Raw genomic sequence first — 27234 nt, forward strand, 5'->3', positions numbered from 1 at the left:
TCCAACCAAGTTTCATATTACTCAGAAATAAGTAGCATTATTATCATACCCAAATGCACACTTACACAAAATCTTCCCAGGCCTGCTCTTACCAGGTAAAGTTTAACTTCTACCCAACTTGAAAGCTTGTGATATGGGACCTCAGGTTTTAGTCATAATTGAACTCAGTCTTCCCTTGGTTCATGTATTAATTTAATGTGGTCCATTCCTTTTTAGAAACTTAGTGGCAAGATCTCAGTAACATCAAGTATTTAAAACAGAAGCTGATGAAGTGAAGCAATTATGGGATGTATTAAACTTAAAATTGTCTTATTGATTTGGGGTTTATTTCACATAAAATTAGTTGATCATCAGGAAGCCAGTGCATGGTTATCAGTATTTTTACGAATAAAACAGAGTCAAGCCTGTTTGCAATTTAAGTTAAAAAAAAAAGATGTGACTTCAAATTATTATACTTAAATTGAAAACTACTTCAATTTCAATACATCATTTTTCTGTCTAGTGGGAGTTTCTTTACAAAATGTGGAATTGATCCACATGTTCATGGTAGAAAGGAAATGGAAAGGAGGAACTATTGATATCATTCTAAATTACAAATGGCTAGCATGGATTTGAGCTTGCATGTAATGATAATGGAATGAGTGGTGCCGCCAGAGAGGAGTATGCTTTTGTCTAGATAGGATTGATGTATAGTCCTGTTCCATAAGGACCTGTCTGATAAAATTAAGTAACAGAATTTTTCCCCCTGCAATTTTCTGAATATTCTCCAACTCACAATACTTTCTTCCTTTCCGCAGGAAAAATATATTAGAAAACTGATGTTTGCTTCATCCTTAGATTCTGTTTCTGTTGCTAACAACAATAGTTATGAAATCAGACTAGAGTCCTCTTTTGAATGGAAGGATGAATGAATGGTAGCAGCACTGCATCCTCTATTAATAATTTATTATTTAAAATTAATAAGCATTCACAGGTCAGATTTCTTATTACTTGTCTTGGGCTAAGACTCTGCACTATTTGTTTACAAACTAGGCCTATTTAAGTTAATGTTCTTGAATATTTGATACTGTGTTCATATGATAGTATGTTCTCACAAGATTTCTTATCTTAGCATTTCCTTTTATAGTTATGTAATTCTATGATTGAACATGGCCTTGAAGACCTAACAAAAGTCAAGTAAAAACATCCGTTAACATACAGTCAAATCCTGCCTGCATAACTTGTCTAAATCCAAGCTAACAGCTATGTATTGTGGTCTCTGCATTATTTTGACACCTCTCATGTCTTTGTAGTCCAAGGATGTTAACAGGGCCCATGGCAGACTGTCATATGTTACAACTGGCCTCTCCTACACTGGGCTGTTCATAAATTATTTGGGCGAAATAGACATATCTATGAGCATTTTGAATTCCAAGGAAGATTATCTTGTATTCTGAAATTTTTGAACACTAATATCCTTTCCATCTTCTTCCCTATACAAAGAGGAATCATGGGAAACTCATAATTGCTGCCATCACAGAACACCACTGTCTGGTTTGTGTGTGGAAAATGCACGCCACACCCAGTTTTGGCACAAAAGATGGTACAGGGTTGGAGGTCAGAGACAGAAAGAACCACTTCCCATAAACATACTGGAATTCAGACTCATAAACCTTTTTTGGCATACAAAATCACAATCCAAAGAAAACAAATATTAAAAATAGATAAAACAAGTCTAAGTTTCCATGTTAACAAACAGTGGTTATTTATTTGGAGCATGTTCCCAAGAGCATTGGATACCCTGGCAAGTTTAATAGGATCCTTTTCTGAAAACATTGATTTAATGATAAGCGACTTAGAATTGTATTTAGAGGATAAATCCATCAAATAAGACTTAATTGTTGGGGGGAAAGGCTGGACATTCCAAAATGATATGTAATAGTGTGTCATTGAAACCTCACATTTTCGAAATGTTGACTCAACATTTTGGAACTCTGGTGATAAACTTATTTGCTATGCCAGGTCCTGTGCTTCACATCAAGATTTTTCCATCTTCATGCCAAAATTGACAGATGCACTAGTGTTGGATTGGCCCAGAGTCTTCTTCTCAACCATTCTAGAGCTATCCACGCAAACTCCATTCACAATTCCTGTTTCTCCAGACATGCTGGTACAGGGACCAATATGTTATCTCCGACCAGAATGACTCAAACTGACAGGGTGGAAATTTAAAGGCAAAATTTGCTGAAGGCAGGATATATACAGACACAGTCAACACCATCCTAGAATCCAGGCAAGAGTCCACTAAAAGGATCTACAATTACACATGGAAGGCCTTTGCATGTGGTTCAGGTGAAAACATAAAGGTACCTTCTCACATCCAATGGTAACATTATTGGAATTCCTACAGAAAGAAAGGCAGGAGGCAGATAGTGGCCTTAGCCACGGTGGTCTCCACACTAGAAAAGATCCCCACTTCCAGACATTCAACATTAGCCAGTTCCTGAAGGGAACCATATCTAGGGATCCTCCACCAGCTTACAGATTCCCTTCATTAAGGTTACATTTAGTTCTTTCCACTCTCATTGATCCCCCCACTTAAACTCATACAAGACATACCACTAAAATTCTTGCACTTAAAAACTTTCTTCCTAGTTGCAATTACTTCTCCAAGAAGAATTTCTGAACTTGGAGCTTTGTCAGTCAGTGCAGAATTATGTGACAAGATGGTATTGAGGACTGACCCCTCAATACCAAGGGTAAATTTAGGCCAAGGGTAAATTCAATCTTCCATGTCTCCTAGGAGATGAGCCTTCCTTTTGTCCAAATCCAAAACATCCTAAGGAGAAACAATGGCATACATTAGATGTTAGGAGAGCCCTCAAGGTATATCTATCTACATCTAATAAGAATAGAAAATGTTAGAAGCCAGCTTGGTGTAGGGAGCCAGCTTGGTGTAGTGGTTAAGAGTGTAGACTTCTAATTTGGGTTTGATTCTGTGCTCCCCCACATGCTGGGTGGCCTTGGGTTTGTCACAGCTCTGATAAAGCTGTTCTGGCCGAACAGTAATATCAGGGCTCTTATAGGGTGTCTCTTGTGGGGAGAGAAAAGGGAAGGCGAATATAAGCTGCTTTGAGACTCCTTCAGGTAGAGAAAAGTGGCATATAAAAACGAACTCTTCTTCTTCTTCTTCTTCTTCTTCTTCTTCTTCTTCTTCTTCTTCTTCTTCTTCTTCTTCTAGAAAATCATAATCTATGTTTATCTTTGTGATTTCCGTCAGCCTGGGTAATCGACTCTCAAAGTCGTAGGCATCACTGAGGCCAACAAAGCAAAGAAACAGACCCCCTACTGGGATCACAGTTTACTTGGTGAGATCAGCCTCAACCAACACTGCCTATAGCAAAAGAGCATCAGTTGAACAAATTTGCAAAGTGGCCGTATTGTCCTTCATTTGTACTTTCGTGAAACATTATAAGTTAAATGAGTATAGCTATTCAGATGCGTACCTTGTTAGGTGTGTCTTGCAGCATATCGTGGATGCCAGTGGTGATGTCCCACCGAGGAATTAAGCAACTGCTCTGGGAGTTCCCATCAAGATGTCCTCCATCCTCAAAAGGAGAATGATTACTTACTGAGAAAGGTTATTCTCTCTGAGGTATGGAGGACATCTTGGCCCTCCCTCTCATCATCATTGGTTATTCCTGTGAAGGCTGCAAAAAAGACTGGGTATCAGAGTATCAGGGCACTATCTATGCTTAATCTGGGGAGATCTACTATGTCCTACTTTTTATGTTTTCCTTTCTGCTTCCATTCCTGTTAAAAGTATAAGAGTTATAGTTCCTAAGTTTGGTTGCATTGATATTTATGTATGTATGTATGTATGTGTGTATGTATGTTTGCACATAGTTCAGGTAAATTCCTTTTTTTGATCAGCCATCGGCCATTTCAAAGTTTGCACTTATATCCCACCACTTCCAGGCAATGGCTTGTGGTGGGTCACAACAAATCTCCCAACATAAAAACCCCCATAAAAGAATAATAAAACCCCCAATATAACCCACCCCAATGGTGAAAATTCTTTCAGGGACCTTAGGTCTACCAGAATATCATTCCACCAGATTGGGGCCAGAATTGAAAAAGCCCTGGCCCTGGTTGAGGCCAGGCATACCTCCCTTGTGCTGGAAACCACTAACAGATTCATACCCACAGAGTGCAAAGCCCTGCAGGTGGGGGCCATAGGAAGACAGCCCCACAGATATGAGTGGCCCAGACCACGGATGGTCTTAAAGGCTAACACCAAAATCTTCAACCTGATCCAGGCCACAACCTCAGCACAGGCTGGATACAGGCTCTCCAAGGGTCCTGTGAGGAACCTAGCAGTTGCATTTTGCACCAGTTGCAATTTCCATGTCAGGGACAAGGGTAGTCCGGCACAGAGTGAGTTACAAAAATCTAATCTGGAGATGACTGTTGCATGGATGACTGTGGCCAAGCAATCTGGTGACAGGTAGGGCACTAGTAACTTTGCTTGGTGCAAATGGAAAACCACTGTGCATGCTACTCCCATAACCTGGGCCTCCATGGAAAGGGAGGCACCCAGAATGACCCCCAGATGCCTGACCGAAGGCAAGATGTTAAGTCGGACGCCAGCCAAGGTGGATAGGAGCGCTTCCTCATCTGCCGGCTTCCTGTCTATCCATAGGACCTCCGTCTTGGAGGAGTTGAGTTTCAGGCGACTCTGCTCCAACCATCCAGCCATGGCTTCCAAACAACTGGCAAATGTAGCTGGGGAGAGTCCATCAGGAGATAGAGCTGGGAATCATCTGCATATTAGTGACATCCCAACCCATCGCTCTGGACTAACTGGGCCAGAGGATGCATAAAGAAGTTGAACAATGTGGAGGAGAGAATTTCTCCCTGAGGAACCCCACATGGGAGTTGATATTTCTATACAGTTCTTAATAGCGTTAATTTAATCTCCTGGAATCCCAGAACTGATTGGGGGATTGTCCCACATGAGGCGACAGGAAGTGGAAAGAAGCTTAGTCCTAACTCCCTGATTGGTGGGAAAACCCTCAGGATGTCCTCCATACCACAGAAGAGAAGGATCCTTCTTGGCAAGTGATCAATGGTTATTCTCCAGTTGCTCCCGTGGTTACAAATCAGTCATGAGTGTCAGTTAAAAGTTCTCACTATCACTTGCAAAGCCACCATTACAAAGACAAACATGCCTTCAGAACTGCCTTCCCTGCTATTCTCCACCTTGATAGTTCATCTGAGCTAAACATTCTGAGAATATCTGTCTAATGCAGCCTTTTTCAACCTTTCTACTGTTGAGAAACAGCTGAAACATTCTTCAGGCTTCATGAAACCCCAGAGGAGGGGTCACCTTCCTACCACACCCCCAGATATCACATGTCATCTGAGCTGACATCACCCAGATAATCCCACTGTATGTGACATCACCAGGCCATTCTCACAGCATGGAAAGTGACAGCAGAGATTTTTTTTTCAGATGATGTGTGAACAGAACCATACCTGCACTGTGTGCTAGCTACCAGTTTGCTTCTCCAAAGGGAGCCTGCAGTGGAAGCCTTCAGAGACAGGGCCACGGCAGGCCTATGCCACTCTGTAGCCCCCATCTCTGCAACACCAGAAATAGAACTGAAGTAGGCCTATGCTGCTGTACCACATCACCTCAGTGCCAGAAGCAGAGCTGGAGCAGGCCTATGCTACATCATCGCTCCCCTCCCCACCAAACACAATTAAGTTAAAATGAGAATACATACCTCTCTGGACTCCAATCATTACCGCATGCAATCAGCCTCACTCAGCTGGAATTTGAGAGCTGTGATTTCTAAGACTCAGCATGGGTTTCACAAGAACAAGTCATGTCAGACCAAACTTATCTCTTTTTTCAAGAAAGTGACTACCTTGCTGGATCAGGGGAATGCCATGGACATAGTTTATCTGGATTTCAGTAAAGCTTTTAATAAGGTTCCACATGATATTCTTGTTCACAAGTTGGTAAAATGCGGTATGGATCCTAATTCTATCAGGTGGATCAATAATTGGTAGTTGTTAATGGGTAGTTGTTAATGGATCTTCTTGGAAAAGAGTGACAAATGGAGTACCCAAGGGTCTGTCCTGGGGCCTACGTTGTTCAACATATTTATAAATGATTTGGATGAGGGATTAGAGTGGATACTTATTAAATTTGCAGACAATACTAAACTGGGAGGTGGAGCAAACACAACTGAACACAGCAACAGAATACAGGATGATCTTGATAGGCTCAAGAAGTGGGCTAAACTGAATAAAATGAAGTTCAATAGGGACAAATGTAAAGTTCTGCATTTAGGTAGGAAAAACCAAATACACCAATATAAGATGGGGGAGACTTGTCTTGACAGTAGCATGTGCAAAAAGGATCTAGGAGTCTTAGTAGAGCATACATTGAACATGAGTCAGCAGTGTGACTCGGTGGCTAAAAAGGCTAATGGGATTTTGGGTTGTTTCACGGGGGGTGATGGTATCACTTTACTCTGTTCTGGTTTGGCCTCACTTGGAGTACTGTGTTCAGTTTTGGGCAGCCCAGTTGAAGAGGAATGTAGACAAACTGGAACATGTCCAGAGGAGAGCAGAGGAGTGTGGGGTTTGGAGACCAAGACATATGACGAAAGGTTGGGGAAGCTTGATCTGTTTAGCATAGAGAGGAGACAACTGAGAGGGGATCTGATAACCATCTTCAAGTATTTAAAAGGGTGCCATAAGGAGGATGGAGCAGAATTGTTCTCTCTTGCTCCAGAGGGACAGACCAGAATGAATGGGATGAAATTAATTCAAAAGAAATTCCATCTAAACATCCAGAAGAAGTTCCTGACAGTTAGAGTGGTTTCTCAGTGGAACAGGCTTCCTTAGGAGGTGGTGGGTTCTCCATCTTTGGAAATGTTAAAACAAAGACTAGATAGCCATCTGATGAAGAGGCTGATTCTGTGAAGGCAAAGGGGTGGCAGGTTACAGTAGATGAGCGATTGGGATGTGAATGTCCTGTATAGTGCAGGTGGTTGAACTAGATGACCCATGAGGTCTCTTCCAACTCTATGATTCTAAGGCCAGATATCATAAAACTGTAAATCTGTCCACTGGCTCCATGACTCCCCTACTTTCCCAGCGGGGCACCTTCCTCCTTTCACTTAATCAGACTATTCTCGTGACCTTGTATGGACAGCAAAGTCTCAACAGAAATATAGCCGTAGAGATTAGCCCCTGGCCATCTGGCAGTCTGAGAATTCCAGCACCTTTGGGGCCCTCTGCTCTCCCGCCGAAATGCCTATGTTCCCCCTCCTTTATTGAGAGTACCCTATAACTACTCTGAAGTGTCTATTGTTCTTGGTAACTGCCAAGATCTTTTGCTTAGGAGATCTTGGCTCTGTCTAGCAATTCTGTAGTTTCTGTTAAATAAAGTTCTTCCTTGAATTCTCAACTTCCTGTTGGATCTCGGATGTGTCTTTATCACGGACTCTACTGGCTGGGTTCAGCCTGATTCCTGACAGTGACTAATATAAAATTTACCAGTGATCTTTGTAGGCCAGATCTATGTCCAGATCTAGTCAGTATCCATTATTGTTACTCTTTCCCCCTCAATTTACCCTTGTCAACTTTCTTTCAGGATGCAGTTTGGTTAATATGTCCAATAATGATTTTATCTGTTTTGTATTATTTTTCAAGGATGTTTCTGGAATGCCTGCCCTTGCTTGTCCAGTTATGGAGGGAGGCAGTGGATTTGATTACCGGCTAGCAATGGCCATTCCTGACAAATGGATTCAGGTCAGAACTTCATATGTTCTTCTGGATTCATTTTTTTGTGTTGTTAAATATAGTCAAAGCTTTTTTTCTCCAGCATATGATTAATCACAATGCTCAATTAACTAGCGTCACCCAGTCACTATAACCCTATATCTGGGCTCTGTGCATCCAAGGGAGACCTGATAGAGAAAGGTAGAGGTCTTTTCTAATGCACCAGTTGGAATAAATATGCTGTTTATGTCTGCTCCAAAGATCAGCATAATATGTAACCATTATTATTCTATTACAAATATTTCATGCATATATTTACTTGTTTTTGAACTAAATTCTGTCAATTGTTTCACCTATCTAGTAGTACCCTTAACTTTAAAATACATATATTTGCAGGATTTCTGTGCGCAAGGAGAGGGGTGATTTTCACTACTCCTCTAATTTTCCAAACTATTCAAGGGAGTGCTCTATTTCCCAGGAGCAGAATTTAGGAGATGTTTCAGCAGGACAAAGTAGCTACAAAAAAACACCCTCATCCTTGACTCACAGATATCTAGGCTGGATTCAAGTGATTAATGTACATTTAGAAGTTATGTTGTTCAAGCAAAGTTAAAACGTATTTCCATGTAACACTTACTAGTGTTGCTTTCTACTGGTAAAAATTAATTCAAGCCATGTTTAATGGTGTTTGAATTTTAATGATAAAGAAAAGCACTTCTATCAAAAGTTTTAAATTCAAATGTATGGTGATGGGTTTTTAACTAAGAACAAAATTGTAAGAGAGTTGGAGGTTGCAATGCATAGCTTCATGAAAAATGTTAATACAGCATGTGACAGCACTAAAAAAAAGGCAAATTCCATGCTGGAGATTATTAGGAAAAGGACTGAGAATAAAACAAAAATTATCTTAATGCCCAGAGGTAGAGTCATGGGGGGAGCACTTCTGGAATATTGTGTATTGTTCTGGTCACTGTATTTCAAAAAGGATATTGCTGAACTAAAAATAGTATAGAGGAGGACAAACAAGATTATAAAGTGGATAGGTTGAAGAATCTAGGACTTCTTAATTTAGGAGGGGGAAGACTAAGGGGGACATAATTTTTAAAATTATACACAGGGTGGAGAATGTAGCAGGGGAATCTTTTATCCCTCTCCCATAATAGATGGTGACCCAATTTGGCACACCTATCAAAGTTGCTGGGCAATAGGGAAGGGTATAGAAATCTGAATAAATAAATAAAATAGCACAGGATAAGTGAACGGAAATATTTCTTTACTCAACAAGTAATTAAATTCTGAAATTCATGACCAGTGGAGGTAGTAATAGCTGTGAACACCAATAGCATTACTAGGGTATTAGACTGTATAGTGGATCATTAGTGGTCTATCAATGTCTATCAGCTATGGTGAGTAATGGAACCTCCATATTCAGAGTCATTAAAGCTCTTCAATCAAGGGCTAAGAGACCATTGGAGGAAGGCCTTAGCCTCCATGTTAAGGGTAGCTAAACTATAGCTTTCAAGCATGCCTGGCAGGGACACATGGTAATTGTTGTTCATGGACATCTGGAAAGCCACTGTTTGGCCACTCTTGTTTTATGCCCTATTTATTGGCCCTCCAGGGCAACTGGTTAGCCAATGTGAAATGCTGTACTAGATGGACCACTGGTTTGATCCAGCAGGATTCTTCCCAGTTTGATTATGTTTCAAATAATTTCCTTCTTATAGAGTGAATCATTTCAATTTGGGGAAAAATTTGCAGCAGAGTTTTACATCAGAATTACTTATCTGATTTCAAACACATCCCTAAAGATACCCATTATAATCTCAAGCTAATAAGAAAAATATTCTAGTACTAGTAAAAAAGCCCATTGTATCCAGAAGACAATGGGCGCTAGCAGGCAGGGACCAGAGCGAGGGGCAGGCGAGGGACAGAGCAAGGGACAGGCTACCTGAAAGAGGAGGCGGGTGGCGGCTCCTCGGCGTCTCGTGGTTTTTGGTGGGGAGTCCCAGGCGTGGTGCGCTGGGCTGCGGCGGCTCCTCGGCGTTTTTTTGATCTTCTGCGGCTGGGGGGGGTGGGTTCTTTCTGCTGCTTCTTGGAGGCCACGCCCGCGGATCGGGCCGTGCCCGGCCGCGCCCGCGGGGCCGCGCCCGGCCGCGCCCGTGAGCCGCGCCCGCGGATCGGGCCGCACCCGCGAGCCGCGCCCGCGGATCGGGCCGCGCGGGCGCGGCCTGGCCCTGATTCCCTCTCGGCGGCTGGAGTCTTGGCGGCTGGAGGTTCTCGGCGGCTGGAGTCTTGCCGGGGGCTCCCTCAGGGGCCGGCCTGACGCGTCAGGCCGGGAGCAACTGCGAGCCGCGCTGCGCGCGGCTCGCAGTTACTGGGGCTGGGAATCAGAGCTTCGCGCCTGCCGATTGGTCCCTCTGATTGTCTGTCATGAGGAAGGGTCCAATCCGGACCCTTCCTCATCCTGGACACATCCCGCCCCAGAACCCCTTACTATTTTATTTAGTCCGTGGCGCCCGCGGCGCCACGGGCGGTGTACAGATATGTCTCAGTTGTCCACTCAAAACTTAATATTTATTATTATTATTATTATTATTATTATTATTATTATTATTATTATTATTATTATTATTATTATTATTATTATTATTATTATTATTATATTTATATCCTGCCACTCCCTTGCGGCTCATGGCGGGTAACAATATCACAAATCCCCATTAAAACCCCATAAAAACAATAATAACATTGCCAATATTACCGGCACGGCAAGAATGGCAGCTCAACTTCCCCCCCCCCTCCCTCCCACTACTAGCGGGTGGAGAGGAGGTCCTGATGATGTTTTGCTTCGGGTTTTATTTCATTCGGTTTTATACGGGTTGTCAAATTCAGAATAACTCCCACCACCACCACGGTTTATGAATGTGCTTTATTTCAGAGCACCAATAACACTTCTAACCTCTACAAATGTGATACCACAGACTGGAATTTTGATATAAGTTTAACTTGTCTTACCTAAAGACAGACTTTTCTTTAATGCTGTGTTTCTAAGAACATTTCGTATATTTCTAGAAATGTGTGACTAGCATCAGTTCTAGTAATTGCTTGTAGTAGGCTTTCTCCTGAACTCCTATGTTTTTTTCCCATGGTATGGGGTGGGAAAGAGAGTGACAAAAGGTCTGTGGGTCATCAAGAAGAGTGAACAGTCTCTGTGATGCAGAAAGGTTGTTATACTTTTCAATAAGGTACCTTTTGATACCCTTTTATGTGGGCTGTCATGAATGTAACACTGATATATAAATTTAACAAGTGCTGCTGACAGTTACTTGGTGATACTTTTTGTTCTGTTTTCTGAAAAGGAGAACACTCATATATAACTCTCTGTTTCCATTCTTTACTTGATTTGAAGGTCATCAGCACAACTTTTCTTCATAAATCAAGAATGCATTTTCCAACCAAACTTTAATGTGGTAAAGATCCAATTTGATATATGAAGTTAAGCCATGTTAGTCCTGTATAGCCTAGTCGGTTTCCTGAATTTGTGATATGAAGTAAAAAAACAACAACAACAAAATTCCGAATTTCCCTTATGTCACACTCTAATAACAGATTAGCCTATTTCAATAATAATTAAATTTTAACTTGCTCCAAGCTTTTCTTGTTTTGTGTGCCAAATAGTGAAATACCCTGTGAAACTCTCCTTTTTAAAGGTTAAATCTGAGCCAGTACAATCATCAGAGGATTATGCAGTATTGCATAACAAGAACCAGGAAGTTTTAGCAGCAGAACTGCCACATTTAGTCAACTATTACCGCTATGACAAGTAGCCCTCCCTGTTTTGCAGAGGTATGGAGAAAATCAATGTAAATGACATTAAAATGCTTAGTTATGAATCAGCAGTTGGCAGCTATTTGGGGAGGAAAAGAAAATATGAGTGTAAAAATGTCATACAGTTCAAACAAGAAGTCCATTTGGTACAGCAAAAAGTATGTGTGTGCCATTTTAGAACTTAGAATTTGGGTAAGTCACAGAATATTAATGCTAGTTTTCTAATGGGGGAATCATGAACAGAAATACAATGTGATGCAATAGAACCACAACTAAATTAGACTAATTGTGTTTTCCAGTTACTGAAGGAGTTTAAGGATGAAGACTGGAATATGGGCAATATAGTGTTTACACTAACGAACAGGCGACATGGAGAAAAATATATTACATATGCAGAGAGTCATGACCAGGTACTGAAACAAAGCAAGGTTTGAAATAATGTTGGAAAAGTGGGCACATACTTGAAAAGTGGGTACATACTTGAATGCATTGTGTTGCTTGCCAAAGTTCAAAGCTATGAAACCTTAGAATAATCTATAAATAGTATCTTGTCAATAAGATACTAAAAATAGTTGGCATTTATATAAACCTAATGAAGTGCTTCATGTATTCTTACTCTTCTGCTTACAACAACAACACTTTCCAAGGGCCTTCCTCCTGAGCCTCCCTCCTATGGCACTCCCCGTAATTCCGTCTAACCCACTGGGCTATCAGTGTGAGTTAAATTAATGTTTTCCATACTTTTCTACTATTCCACATTGCATATTGTTATCACCTCATTATTGTTAATCTAAGTTATCTGTATTGTTTCTGTTTTATGTGAACCACCCTGAGCATTCGGGGAGGGCGGTATATAAATATAATAAATACATATAAAGTATATGTTATCTATACATTGCACATAGAAGACTGAGGCTGGGGGGATAGACCCCACTGCGGTCATTTGGTGAGATTTGAAAAAGTTATTTTTTGAAATAAAATTACGGTCAAAGGTCAACTCTTGGTTGCAGTTATAGAATCATAGAGTTGGAAGGGGCCATACAGGCCATCTAGTCCAAACCCTGCTCAACACAGGATCAGCCCTAAGCATCCTAAAGCATCCAAGAAAAGTGTGTATCCAACCTTTGCTTGAAGACTGCCAGTGAGGGGGAGCTCACCACCTCCTTAGGCAGCCTATCCCACTGCTGAACGACTCTGACTATGAAAATGTTTTTCCTGATATCTAGCCTATATCGTTGTACTTGTAGTTTAAACCCAGTACTGCGTGCCCTCTCCTCTGCAGCCAACGGAAACAGCATCCTGCCCTCCTCCAAGTGACAACCTTTCAAATACTTAAAGTTCTACATCAGGGGTTGAATGCAGTGCAACATTTCCACTGCTGCTTGGATGGGGATTTTCAGCGATTCATTCCTCCCTTAAATGATCTATGACTTCCTTCCCATGTTGCTTGTGAGGATCTCTTGTAACTTTGGAAAGGGGTGGATTGTGCTGTGTCTGGTAAAAGGTAAAGGTATCCCCTGTGCAAGCACCGGGTCATGTCTGACCCTTGGGGTGACGCCCTCCAGCGTTTTCATGGCAGACTCAATATGGGGTGGTTTGCCAGTGCCTTCCCCAGTCATTACCGTTTACCTCCCAGCAAGCTGGGTACTCATTTTACCGACCTCGGAAGGATGGAAGGCTGAGTCAACCTTGAGCCGGCTGCTGGGATCGAACTCCCAGCCTCATGGGCAAAGCTTTCAGACGGCTGCCTTACCACTCTGCGCCACAAGAGGCTCTTTGCTGTGTCTGGAGAGGGGCACAAAAGAAATCTTGATTAGTTAACAGAAATTACTTCCATCAGCAGAATGTTTTCCATGGTCTCCAATCTCAGAATTAGGTCAGAATTAGGGATGTTTCAGGCACAGTAATGATGTTGCAAAAAGGTAATTTGTTTTGAAATGTATTTGAACTTCTAAAGTAAAGGAAGTAATGTATTATTATTGATTTTTTTTCACACATTTGGAGCAGGCTGGCAAGTTTTGCAGATACACATCTAGTCAGTAGACTTTGTCAAACAGAGGTGACCGTGAGCTCCAAGGGTGTTGTACCTATTCCCTGCTGTGATGATATTTTTAGTCTGAGAGGCTTGACAGCAGGGGTGGTATTATTGTAGTAGGCAAACACCATGATTTAAGTTAAAAGGTGACTAGAGGAGCAATCCCTTGGGTGGGAGGTGAATCGCAATAGAGATTCGCAATAGAGAATCGACTGACCCCTACACTTAATGGCAGTTTATGCTGGTGCAGGGCACTAGTAGCATTGGGCTGCTGAATCTCACAGATGCATGTGCTCGCACCAAACACCAGTAGCACAAACCCCACTACCAGTGTAGATGTAGGCATTCCTGGGCTTTGGTAACAGTTAGGCAGCTTCTTTGGTGTTTTCATGGCAGGCTTAGTACGGGGTGGTTTGCCAGTGCCTCCCCCAATAATTATACTTAGGAACAAATATTTGGATATCTGTGTAGAAGCAGTCATTTCATTTCTTTTCTTTCTTTTTTTACATGCTAACTCACGACATCCAGGAGTCTAAAGGTTTCCTAGGCATACTGATACTCACTAGGCAGCCGTAGACAACTCCTGTTTTACCTTCAGCCTGTCCATTTGCTATTTGAGAGTAATGCTGGTCTAGCTTGCAAAGTCAAAGGCAATTTTGCATGCTTGGAATTCAGTCATTTCTCACATTACTCAGCAATCTTATGTTGTGTTTTATACATTCAGGTGGGTCTGAAGCAGCAGAATAAATGGCACCTTTAAGACCAACCCAGTTTTATTGAAGCTTTTTTGTGTATGCTCATGTCAGTTTATACCTTGAGTAAAACTTAGTTGGTCTTAAAGGTACCATTGGACTCAAACTTTATTCTTCGTTTTATACAGATACTATGTTTCATAATATTTTGTGAGAGTATTTTCTTTATTCAGATTATATCTTCTTAATTGCTATCCCAAGACTCAATGATATGCTGAATATTTCTCTTCTCACTCCCTCATTTCTTTATTTTGGTAGGCTCTGGTTGGTGATAAGACTCTAGCATTTTGGCTGATGGATGCAGAGATGTATAACTATATGAGCATTCTTTCACCTCTCACTCCAGTTATTGATCGAGGAATACAACTTCATAAAATAATTCGTCTCATTACTCATACACTTGGAGGAGAGGGATATCTTAACTTCATGGGTAAGCGATTCTGGATTTTATCATTGGTTCTCTGTTGTGTAATTCATAGTGAAATGAACTGGACTTCCAGCATTCGGTTGTTGGGCTTTATTGTCATACTAGAAATAAAGCCCGCTGTCCTCTGAATACAGCGGGCGCTAGCTGGTGTAGGCCGGGGGTCCGTGCAGTTGTTGGCCTGGGCGTGGGCGCCCCCACAGCGGCCGGACCCTTTGGGGATGTCCTGGCGTTTACTGCGGCCAGAGAAAGGGGGGGCAGACTCGGTGGCCGTGGCCGCCGTTTGCTGCTGCGTGCGCCAGTGGCGTGGCCAGGCCAGAGAGTTGGGGCACACGGTGGGGAGATGGCAGGTGGAAGGAGGCCAGGGCTCCGAGGTGTGGCGGCAACAGCGCTCCAGCTCGGTGGCATTCGTGGGCGCAGGCCCCACCTGCAGCGATGCGGGCGGCAGCAGGATGGAGCATGGAAGTGCGCACACGTGTGGGCAGCCGCCCTGGCAGCATGGCAGCGGTGGCGGCGGCAAGGCGAGAGAACAGGCAGCGAAGCAGGTGAAGTGACAATGGGCAAGTGCTTGTGGGGAGAAAGTTTGGGGGACTAAGGGATATGCGGGGTTGGGGTGGGAAGGGCATGGGGGCAGCACACGGAGAGGTGGGTTGGGAGGCGCAGCGGGGGTAGCAGGCAGGTCCCAGAGCGGGCAAGGGCTGTCGTTGGGCAGAGGGAAAGCAGGTTTCCCTGAGCCCAGCGGCGTGGGGTGACCCTCCACCCCGGCAGCCATCTCTGTCCTCGGCCGAAGTCCGCAGGCGACTCACCGTCTGGCGGCCACAGCGGCAATGGCCGCATGGCCCTGGAGCTTCGCAGCTTCTGATTCGTTCCTCCGAGTTTTTATCCCGGACAGCGCCCACCCACTCTCCTCCCACTTACCCCTTACCCTTTTATTTAATACAGCGGAGCGGTTTACAGATTGAAAAGATAACTTTGAAAAGGTGTGTTTTTTTAACCTTCCATTTCTTAGTTCATTGTTGGACAGCAGAGTTTATTTAGCTTTTTCCTCTGAACATTGTTAGTTAAGGTTACTACAGGAAACTTTCACATCCACAGTATAGCATTTGTCTTACAGTGACAATTGGTCAGCAGAAGTCATCACATAGGCAAACATTGAAAATTATTCCATAAAAGCTTCCTTGGAATGAATAATATGAATGCTTAATGGTGAAACTTCCATTAACTTCTGTGAAAGTTATCAAAAAGGTCCATGGTCTCCTTGCATTGTTTGCTTCCTCTTTTGTTTTTGTATAGATTTTTAAAGTTATTTTTTTCCAAATATATATTGACTGGAGGGGGATCCATGAAAACTCCCAGGGGACAAAATGTCTGATTTTTCCCTTCTTCTTAATTGCCAGTTACCTCCTATCTTCTTTGAACTCTCCATTACCACCCCTTGCTGATATTGTGTCTCCTGCCCTACTTGTTGTTGGTATATTCTTTTCCTTCTCCTCATCTTTCTTGTGGTTACTTCAGCCTCTGAGGCTCCACATCTAATCTACAGGTCAGTGCATCTGCATATGCTGTGATTGTTATAGCAGCTCACAGTACCAACTGAACTCCAACCAGAGGGTTAGGGTTTTTTTGTTTGTTTTTTAAGTCTGCCTTTTCTCAAATGTCACTTTCCCCCGTTTGGGATTTGTTTTTGCAACTTTACATTTTTCTGAAGACCTTGTGATTTCCTCCTTGTCCGGCAGAACCTAAACAGTAGCTGTTGCTGGCCCTGTTGTATAGATTTTATTATCCACATAAAGACCAGTCCTTGGCTGTTAGATACAGTGATGACTAACATGCTTGTTCTTAATTTCCTTTCAGCCTACTCAGTTATAATGGATCATAAAATTTTCATCTAACAGTCTGTCAAGAATTCATTACTTTTTAGTAATGGCATTGTTGCTGCTATAAATGTCTAAATATGTCCCAAATAATGCTGGCAGTTGAAACTAGCATTCAAATGGCTTCTGGAGGATCACAGTTCTGTTTTCATTCCTTGAATATAACAAATTAGTTCACCAGTAAAATGAAGCTGAGAGTATTTTGGTGTTTCCACCAGATTTACCAGGACAGCATAACCATGAAAGTAAATAATATTGAACAGCATTTATTCATCCATATAAATAGATGATATTATGATAAAGTGGTAAGAGTAAAAATCTTAACATATTTGGTAACTTGTTTTAGAAGTATTGCATGCACTGATATGCAGCTTGTTTTTGTTTTAATTTGTGCACTACTTCTACCTCCCCAAGCCTCCAGGGAAGGGTGTGGAGTATAAATATAAACAAATCAATCAATAAAATCTTTAACAGATAGATAATGAAATAATATTGCTTCAGAGTAAGATGTAGTGCAGAGATGTACAGTGCAGAGATAATACATTTGTATGTGGTATGCAAACTAAGGCCATGATAAGAAAGAAAGAGAAAGAGAGATACTACTGTTGAATTCTGGATAAGATAGTTATCATATGTATCTCTTCCTCATATTATCATTGTGCTGAGTGAACTCAATTTCCTCAGTTCAGACTAGTATATATAGTAGCATTGTTTGTGATGATCATTTGGCCCTTGTTCAGGTGACCTGAATACCTGTTTCCATCCTTCCTTTCCCCTTTGCCCTCACACCTGAAGCTAAGAGGAAGACTAATGTGAATATAGCTGTCATAGTTTGCATGCAACCATGTTGGCATACCAATGATTTTCCATTTGTTTGTTTGCCTTAGGGCAGTTGCTGTTCATATCAAGTGAGCAAGCAAATGGCAGGTTTCATAGCCACTGCAAATTCTCTAGATACCCTAGATGTAAGGTATTATTTGGACACATGAAACTGTCTTATACAGAATCAGTCTACAAATGTCAGTACTGTGTAGACTGTCTAACAGCAGATCTCCTGAAGCAGGGTTAACCATGGATTTGGGAAACAGCTTCTACTTTTTAGGTAATAAACATATATTTTAAACTGAAGATAGATATGACCCAGCCCCATTGTGGTTCAGTTGCTGGAAGCTATATTGTTTCCCCTTGTATTATTCAGAGATATCTATTGACTTGTGATGGATTACTATTATATGTGTAGTGTTAAAGCAGTATGATAAATGGTGTATTTTGCAGTGTAACAGATCTGTAGGAAGAAATGTTTAGCAATAGGAGTTCTAATGAATAATTTCATTCCCTCTGTACCTTGCAAAAGCAGAAAATGTAACAGATTCATGCTGGGACTCATTTTCTTTGAAATCAATAGATTTTTAGTCTTAGCACATTTAAAATAAAAGGGACTGGAATTTGCTGTCTGAACAGATTATTAAGGAGATAGAAAAGACTATAGTATAACGGGCTTTACCCTTACATTTTTCTGGGTGGAAAATACTGAATAGAACCTCTGATTATATATTTGTAATGCTCGCTGTAAGAGGTATTGAAATTAGTTTTTTTTCAGTATACACACCAGAATATAGTAAATCAAAAAATCTAAAGGAGGTTCTGTAATCCTTTCAGCATTGGTGAAAACCCAATCAATCCGTGACTTTCTATATAGATTCTGAACCATAGATGGAAAAGATGTATCCCAAAACTAGAAAATGAGGGTTGTTCCATAGACCCATTATGCACGGGGGTTTTAGCGCACATTCGGGGTGGCATGACGGCGACTAAAATCACCGATAACGCACGGTGTCAGCTGCAACCGGCCGCAGCTTCGGTGCATGCCGCCGAAAAAGCCGCATTTGTGAAACGCGGAAGAAAGCGCAACTTCCGGGTGACCGGGGCGCAACCAGAAGTAACGCCCGGATCGCCGCATGCATAATCGGTTACTCTGGGTTTTGCCGCCGTCGCGCCCCGCCCCATGCATAACCGGTGTGCATCGCGTCTTCCCCCTCCGCATTTTCCATGTGACCCGAAATCGCCGTTTCGGCGGCCGTACATAATGGGCCATAGTGAGGCTTTTCCCTGCAATCAAATCATTGTTGTTCTATTATTAATTGCATCCACTCTCTCCACAATGCACAATTCCAAAGTGTTTTTTGTGTATCATGCCTTCTCTCCTCTTCCTTTTGTATTAATAAAAAAACCCAGCCAACATAGTAGTGTGGGGCCCTAATCTGCTTCTTTTCAGATGAGCCTAAAACTTTTCTCCTTTATTATATGGAGCAGGGTGAGGAATCATGGGTTAAACTAAGCCTGTATTAAATTGAACTAAGTCTGTCCTTCTATTTCTTTTACTTAAAGCACTGAAAAACCCTAACTATAGGGAACACATTACCTCTTCCATTTTAAAGATCTTTGATATTCTTGGTACAGTCTAAACCCAACTATACAGCACAACATCAATGTACTTACAGTCATTTTGAAGGAGGAGGAGAAAAAGAAGAGTTGGTTATTAGATGCTGCGCTTCTTTACCAGAAAAGAGTCTCAAAGACTGTTTATGCATTGGGAACTTTACTGTCCCAGTTCCCATGCAGGAACACAAATTGGGGGTGGATGAAGTGTACTGGGCCAAATGCTCCCCCATGTGGGTACAGGAAGCGGTGGGGCAACCTGCCACGACTACAACTCCAGCTTGCAGCTTGGCATGAAACCTCCAGTGCGTAAACGGTCAAAACGGCTTATAATTACCTTTACTTTCCTCTAACCACAACATACGCCCTGTGAGGTAGGTGAGGCTGAAAGAGCCCTGATATTACTGCTCGGTCAGAACAGCTTTATCAGTGCTGTGGTAAGCCCAAGGTTAACCAGCTGGCTGCATGTGAGGGAACGGGGAATCAAACCCAGCTTGCCAGATTAGAAGTCCACATTCCTAACCACCAAGATTACCAGTACATTAAATGCTGGGATATCAAAATACAAGGTAAAATGTTGAATGCATTTACAGTATTTGCTGGCGTATAAGACTACTTTTTGCCCCTGAAAAGCATGCCTTCAAGTGGGGGGGGTCGTCCTATACTCCAGGTGCACTTCAGTTGGGATAGACATAGCTGCCCATAGTGGCCCATAGTACTGTAATGTAACGTAACAAACTCTATATTTTGAGTGGAAATGTTGGGGGGTCGTCTTATACGCCCAGTCATCTTATACGCCGGCAAATACGGTAAATTTTAGAATCATAAAATCACAATTTAAAGAGTAATCTATATAAAATTTTTAAACAAATGGCTATTATAAAAAACACACAAAGGTTTATCTTCCTATACATTTTTCCATATCTTAACATCGGCAGCACAGAATTTGGCAGTACAAAGGGTAGTTTGGGGGTTCTCATCATTTTAAACTTTCTTTATTTTTTTAACTTTTAAACTTTCTTTATCTTTTGCTGGTGTGTCTGAGTACCTCTCTAATATAAGCTGTATTGTTTTGTCAGTTAACATATCATGAAATAGGAAATGTTCCCTTGTTTCAATCTGATTTCTGGGACAGGACATTGTCTCTGAGGGAAGGGAGTTATTTTATATCGGTCCTCCAGAACTGCTGTAGGCAAAGCTGAGCATCTGGCAGTAGTGAAAACTCTTCTCTGTTTACCATTCCCAAAGTTAAATATGTGGCTGGAGCTGTTGCATATTTCCCCTGAGCCTTCGGGGGGGGGGGCGGTATATAAATATAATAAATAAATAAATAAATATAAAATATTTGTTTCTATCTAATGCTAGAAAACCCAGGAAATTAGTTATGCCCTCTTGCCAGCCTATATCTTTGATCTTTTGCCTTAAGATGTTTTTTGCCTGTTGTTGGTTTAGCTCCATTGACATCCCCAAATTTTCTGTTCTGGATATCAGTGATCTGGACCATGATGATTGAAAATGATCTTCAAGAATAAGAGACACCAAAGTTGCAGGCTGTTGGTTTAACTTCAGCCACATTTGAATAGAGAGAATGGTGATTTTATCTTCAACTTTCAGCATCCCTGTTTCTAAGCGCACCAGTGCATTAGGTACACCACAGGGAAGCTGAAGGATAACGCTAACGAATTTAGGCTGAACCCTCCCTATAGTAGTAATACTTGGTGTCAGAGCTCCAACAGAGGCACGATAAAGTCGCTGAAAAGGGACTTAGCCCTGAATAATTCCAGGTCTGCTGGGGCATATTGCCTACCTCTTTGTATAAAAGAATTTGAGTATGTTGTTGGGTGATCTTTGGCCAAGCTCGGCTACATATTTGTAGTGAGCACTTCTGCTTCTAGATGCTTGAATGATCACTCCAAGATACTTGAACTCCTTGACTTGCTCGATGATATGTTCATCCAGTTTCTATGTTCTTGATTTCAGACACTTACCAAATACCAAAACATTTTTGTTGTGATATTTTATGTTGTTTTGAACAATATGTTGCAAGTTTCCTTAACATTCTCATAAGACTTATTGGTGTTCTTGATAGGATAATGACATCATCAAGATAAATGAGTATAGAAATGGGGCGGCTAACCTGTATAGGAGGGTGAAACTCACTATCCTGAAAAGTTTGGATTATATAATTTAATATAGAAATTCAATAAGGTAGGTGCTAAAATACATCCTTGTTTGACCCCCTTGAAAGTGCTGATAGGACTCATAAGATGTCCTTGGGAGCTACATCTCACCTTTAGGGATGTTTCCGGCTATCATGACTTAATGAGTGCCAATAGCCTGTGGTCAATAGAGGTGCTCTGGAGTTTATCCCAGAGATGGGTTCTAGATATTGAGTCAAATGCCAGTTTAAAGTCAATAAAAGCTGCATATAAACTGGCCAGTCTAGTTGAAGTATATTTTTCAGCAAGATGTTGTATAATCATACAACGGTGGATAGCTGAGGCACCCTCCCTGAATCTTGCCTGCTCTTCCCCAATCAGGCCCTTTGATACAACCAGTACCACAGTTTATCTAGCAGGTGCCTTGCATAGAATTTACTGGAAACACTCAACGGATAAACTGGCTGATAGAGGGATCCTTTGGATCTCAATTTTCATAGGATGGTATAATCACCACAGTTTCCTATCCTTTTGGAATTTAACCTGACTTATCAATGTTTGTGAATTGGGCAGCCAGTACTGGTATCCACCACTCCAGGTTTTTTAAAAAGAAATTCAGATGGAATATCATCCTCTCCTGGTGTTTTGTGGCTTTGTGAGTGAGTGAGTGAGAGAGAGAGAGAGAGAGAGAGAGAGAGAGAGAGAACTGTATTACAGAGCTTCCAGTTTGTACTTTGTATATCACATGTAGGGTTGGTAGTTTCTTCATCAGTCTTTCATTTGACTCAGTAGGTTTGCCAAGTAGTTGAGTTATTTGTGGAAAGGAACATAGAGAAACTGCTAATGCTGCTAAACTTGAGGGGACACATTTATTTTTTCTTCCCACCCACCTTAGTGTCAGTTTAGGAGAGATTTTAAACTATGATTTAGTGACTTCCCAAATAACTGTGGGCATATGAAAAATAGATGTAATGGCTTTATTTGCTAATTCATTACTTTGTTAATCTTTCCCTGCTTGCCGTATTCACTGGTAGTTTCTTGTTCTAACCAGTCTTAAAATATCTTCACTGGAGGTATGAAATGGGAATCATTATCCATGCTAATTTCCCCCAAGAATTACTGTGAATTATGGCAAAAATAATTTTTGAAAAAATCTTTTTTTGTGAATCAGATGCTGAAGAATATGGCATTTGGTTTTACTTAAACAACTGAAATCCTAAATAGTTTTATACACTGGGCTACAAGTATTTGCATTCATATAAGTTTATCATAATTCATTGCTATTAAGACTGGTGTCAAGAGTCAGTAAGGCCCATTATGCACGGGGGGAATAACGCACATTCGGGGTGAAATGGCGGCGACTAAAATCACCGATAACGCACGGTGCAGGCTGCAACCGGCCGCAGATTCGGTGCATGCCACCAAAAAAGCCGCGTTCGCGAAACGCGGAAGAAAGCGCAGCTTCCAGGTGACCGGGGCGCAACCAGAAGTTGTGCCGGGATCGGCGCGTGCATAATCAGTTACTCTGGGTTTTGCCGCCATCATGCCCTGCCCCGTGCATAACCGGTGTGCATCTTCCCCCTCCGCGTTTTCCATGTGACCTGAAATCGCCGTTTCAGCGGCCCTGCATAATGGGTCTAATACATGCCATTTCTGAGGCCACAGAAGGATCCATGCTTAATCTGTCACCTCATAACATCATCCTAAACTGCTGTTGCTCCTGTTTACTTTTTCAAAATTTACAGCTTCAGAAAAGAAGCAGAATGAAGAAAAGGAACCATTCATTGTGACTACTGAGTTACACTGGCATACACTGAGGGTAGAAGGAGTCCCTCAAAAGTCTTGGACATCCTTAGACTTGAACATCCTTTCTCCCTTGAGAGAGAGCTAGAAAGTGTGTATCTAAATTGCTATTTCTTTCCATTGATCCCTGCAAAGGAACAGAAGACAGAAAAAGAGGAAGAACAAGCTACTGCTGGTATTAACAGTGGTGTGTGCATTCATCCACCCAGGGAGAAAAGGAGGGCAAAGTAGTCACAGCCAACATGAGTGTTCTCATGGTTGTTCCTTTTCCTCCATTGGTTCCTTGGCCTGATAGTAGAGGTAATAATCAACAAAGTCATATGTACACATTGCAGGGGACCAAATTTCTTTAGCCAAAGTGCCTATTTCAATTTTTCAATTTTCAAGACTGGACCAAGTTCTGTGGAATAAGAAGTGGTGTTTCAGACTACTTTCCATAAAAAGAGCAGTGTGAGTAGGCTGCACTAACCACTTCATGTTTACTAAGGGAATATATTCAGAACAAAGTTATCTAGGGCATTTCCACACAGTGGTAAAAATGGTGAGACGCCTGTGACCTGCAATAGCATGATATTAAATCAAGCTTTTCTTCCCCTCCACACTTTAAAGCCTGCCACGTGTGTCCCTTCACACATGCTGCACAAACAGCAAATAAGAGAGTGACACACTATTTCACTCACCGCTCCTTGGCCTGTCAGTCAACGGAGCCAACCAATCGGTGGTTTGTTGATCTTGCCCTCCCCTCTTTTTTTACTTGAGACTTACAGTCTTCACTGGCAGTCTTCAAGCAAAGGTTGGATACACACTTTTCTTGGATGCTTTAGGATGCTTTGGGCTAATCCTGCATTGAGCAGGGGGTTGGACTAGATGGTCTGTATGGCCCCTTCCAACTCTATGATTCTGTGATTCTGTGATACACATAGCAATGCATATTCAGATCACAGAATCATAGAATCATAGAGTTGGAAGGGGCCATACAGGCCATCTAGTCCAACCCCATGCTCAACGCAGGATCAGCTCAAAGCATCCAAGAAAAGTGTGTATCCAACCTTTGCTTGAAGACTGCCAGTGAGGGGTAGCTCACCACCTCCTTAGGCAGCCTATTCCACTGCTGAACTGCTCTGACTGTGACTTTTTTTCTCTGCTCTGACTGTGACTCTGACTTTTTTTCCTGATATCTAGCCTATATCATTGTACTTGTAGTTTAAACCCATTACTGCACATCCTTTCCTCTTCAGCCAATGGGAACAGATCTATGAAAACACATTGGTATGTTATTTAAAGCCCCCCCCCCCCAAAAAAAAACAAATGGCTGGCAAGCGAAGGGCAAAGTGAGGGAGGCAGATCCCCCCCCCTGTTATTTAAAATGGCTGAAAGGCTCCCAGCGAGCTCCCAGCCACCACCCCCAATTGATCCAGGCAAATTAATTGTATGTGGTTCACACGCACACCCCATCACCCCCACCTATCCCTCTCGGAGAAGGAGCTCTCCTCTCACCCTGCCTCCTTTGCTGAGCAGGAAATGGAGGGGGGAGGCCGGGAGCGAGGGTAGGACAAAGTTGAGCAGCCTTTTATGTGTTCCATCTTCCATACCTCCTTTCCGCTGGTTGTACACCAGTAGATCACACTTTTTAGGGTGGTGAATCCACTTTTTGCTTTAAAATGGAGGATGTAGCCAACTGCTGCCCACACGCTAGATGTAGCCGATGTCATAGGGAAGGTCCAGAATTTGCCACCTATATTTGACAAACATTACAGTACATTTATCATGTGTGGAAATGCCCACAGTATCAAAGAAACAGGCCATTATGCAAAGCTGTTAAGTAAGCACAGATTGTTTTGTGTGCCACAAAAGCATCCCTCTAGAGCAAAATTTATATCTACTTTAATATTTCACATGACCAAGTCAGTTGTCCTTAGTGCTAATTAATATCATTCTATGCTTGATGTTATTTTTGATTACTTGAGTTTGTTAATTTTCCAATCTGGCAGTTTGTCATTCCAGTCAATAACATTGCTTATCATTTCACTTGGTTTAGATTCTCAGTACATCTACCAGGTTTGTATAGAAGCTTCATCATTTTGTCAACAGATCCCTTATACCAGTTTACATAGTTCACTGTCCTAATTGGAGACATTCCTTTCAGCCAGGTGTAGTACTTGAGATCTTGGTTAATGACAGGCATCAGAAGAAGAAAATTTGTTCATTATGTTCTGGTATTTTAGTGTAGATTTTGACAAATTGGGAATTGAGCCTTATTTTCCCCACCCAGACATGGTAACATCCTTGGGACCCTCTCTGGCTGTGTCGGTGTGTGTAGTGGCAGCACATGACTCCTCCTCCTGTCTCTGAGTAAGCCAACAGCACCTGTTCCTTTCTAGAGTGCTACCATCTTCTGGGCTTCTGTTACCCTAAGGAAGGGGCATGAGAGTCTGCTGTAGCACCTCATCCCTCCTCTCCATAGAGAGGTCCATAGTCCCTGGGGCAGCTTCTTGATAGGGGCCAGCCAACCCTGAATCAGCCTTTGCTTTTTATTTTTCCTTCAAGTACAATCTTTCTTTTCTACCTCAGTTTCTCTCTAACCTCAGTTTCTCTAGCAATCCCAATTAATCTTTCCTCAGGCACTTGATCTGGCATTGTATCTGTTTGTTTTTATTTGATTTAAGGATATCAAATGCAAAAGCTTTCAAAATTTGGAATGAAATTCTGCTTTATCAAAAGATTGAATTAATAATCAGGAATAATTGTATAATTATTCTTATCCCTATCACCTAATGAACCCTGCTGTAGTTGCAAAGTCTAACTTCAAGCTTCTTTGAACTTTTCATTCTGTAGCTTTGTATAGGCTGAAATGTCCTTTCTCTGAGTCATGGTTCCCTATAAATCCCACTATTTGTATCATCAGTCATAGCATTAATAATCTGTTCTATGAAAGGGAAGAACAAGGACAACTGACTACAGAACTTGACGTGCTTTCTCCAGTGAATGATTGGCTATAATGCTGATCTGATTGGTGCCAACTGCTGTGCATTTGTCATGATCCTTGTGTTTTGCCAGGACATTTCTAAGAGGAACTTGCATTTTCGTGTTTAAAAATGAGCTGTCATTTTAAGAGGTTGTTACATGTGTGTGTTTTAATGGTCACAGCTTGATCCTGGGCTTTGTCACATAAGTGACTACAGAATATTCTATTAGACACAATACTCATACACAAAGGGGCACACCCATTTTGTTCCCCATTGCCTTTCTGATGTCCTACATTGGGGTATTAATAGCCCTTTGCAATGCAGTGCCTGCCTTAGCTAAAAAGTCCCATGGAGAAGAAAGGTTGTGATGCTTTCTAAATAACATTGTTAGATTATACCATTAGCTGCAAGTAACTGTTCACAGTGAGAATTTGTTTGTTTGTTTGTTTGTTTATTTATAATTGGATTTGTATGACTGCTGCTCCCAAGGCTGGCTCGTGGTGGTTTACAATTTTGATATACAACCCATACAAAAACAATTTAAAAACCATTAAAATCCCATTAAAAAGCATTCTAAAACTCAAACCAATCTATGGTGATACATAATTTAAATCTATATCCCACACGACCCCACACATGGGTGGACCAAAAACGGCTGGTGGAAATTGGGATGATGTCACTGGAGACCTGTCAAGTCAGGCCAGTCTAGTACTGGCCCCAACCCTAAGGGGCTACCCTAGTGTCTGGGCTACCCTAGTGACCTGGGCCTCCATAGAAATCTAGAATCACTCCCAAATTCCTAGCTTGGGGCACAGATAATAGCTGAATCCTGTCCAGGCAGGGAAGACGTGCTTCCTGCTCCTGCCCCTTTCGACCCAGCCAAAGGACCTCCATCTTGGAGGAGTTGAGTTATCCCTTTACTTCTCACAACATGAGCATAGTTCTTCCTCCTGTTTCCCCTCCCATTTTTGCCATCAAGTTGCAGCCAATTTTTTTTCATTTATTACCCACCACTCTCAGCATGCCGACTTATGGTGTGTTACATGACAGTCCTAATACAATAAAATGAGCCCCCCCCCAATTAAAAACCTCATTAAAAATTTCATCAAACTTCACAGAAAAAATACAAAACAATATGACAGAAAATAAATACAGAAACAACTACCAGCCGG

General features: G+C 41.8%; 1 protein-coding gene across 7 annotated transcripts in view; it reads left to right on the forward strand.

The window, feature by feature from the left end:
- Positions 1–27234, forward strand: part of GBE1 (1,4-alpha-glucan branching enzyme 1) — a 205802-nt gene that overhangs the window by 121478 nt on the left and 57090 nt on the right. For 6 of the 7 annotated variants that reach the window (XM_077342361.1, XM_077342357.1, XM_077342358.1 and 3 more), the window contains 3 exons: positions 7711–7809; positions 11910–12020; positions 14656–14827. In XM_077342361.1, coding sequence (XP_077198476.1) covers positions 7711–7809; positions 11910–12020; positions 14656–14827 — 382 coding nt within the window. The remainder of the gene's footprint in view (positions 1–7710; positions 7810–11909; positions 12021–14655; positions 14828–27234) is intronic. The other variant, XM_077342363.1, reaches the window with a different exon arrangement.

This window comes from Paroedura picta, chromosome 6 (assembly GCF_049243985.1).
Source record: "Paroedura picta isolate Pp20150507F chromosome 6, Ppicta_v3.0, whole genome shotgun sequence".
Classification (NCBI taxonomy): Eukaryota; Metazoa; Chordata; class Lepidosauria; order Squamata; family Gekkonidae; genus Paroedura; species Paroedura picta.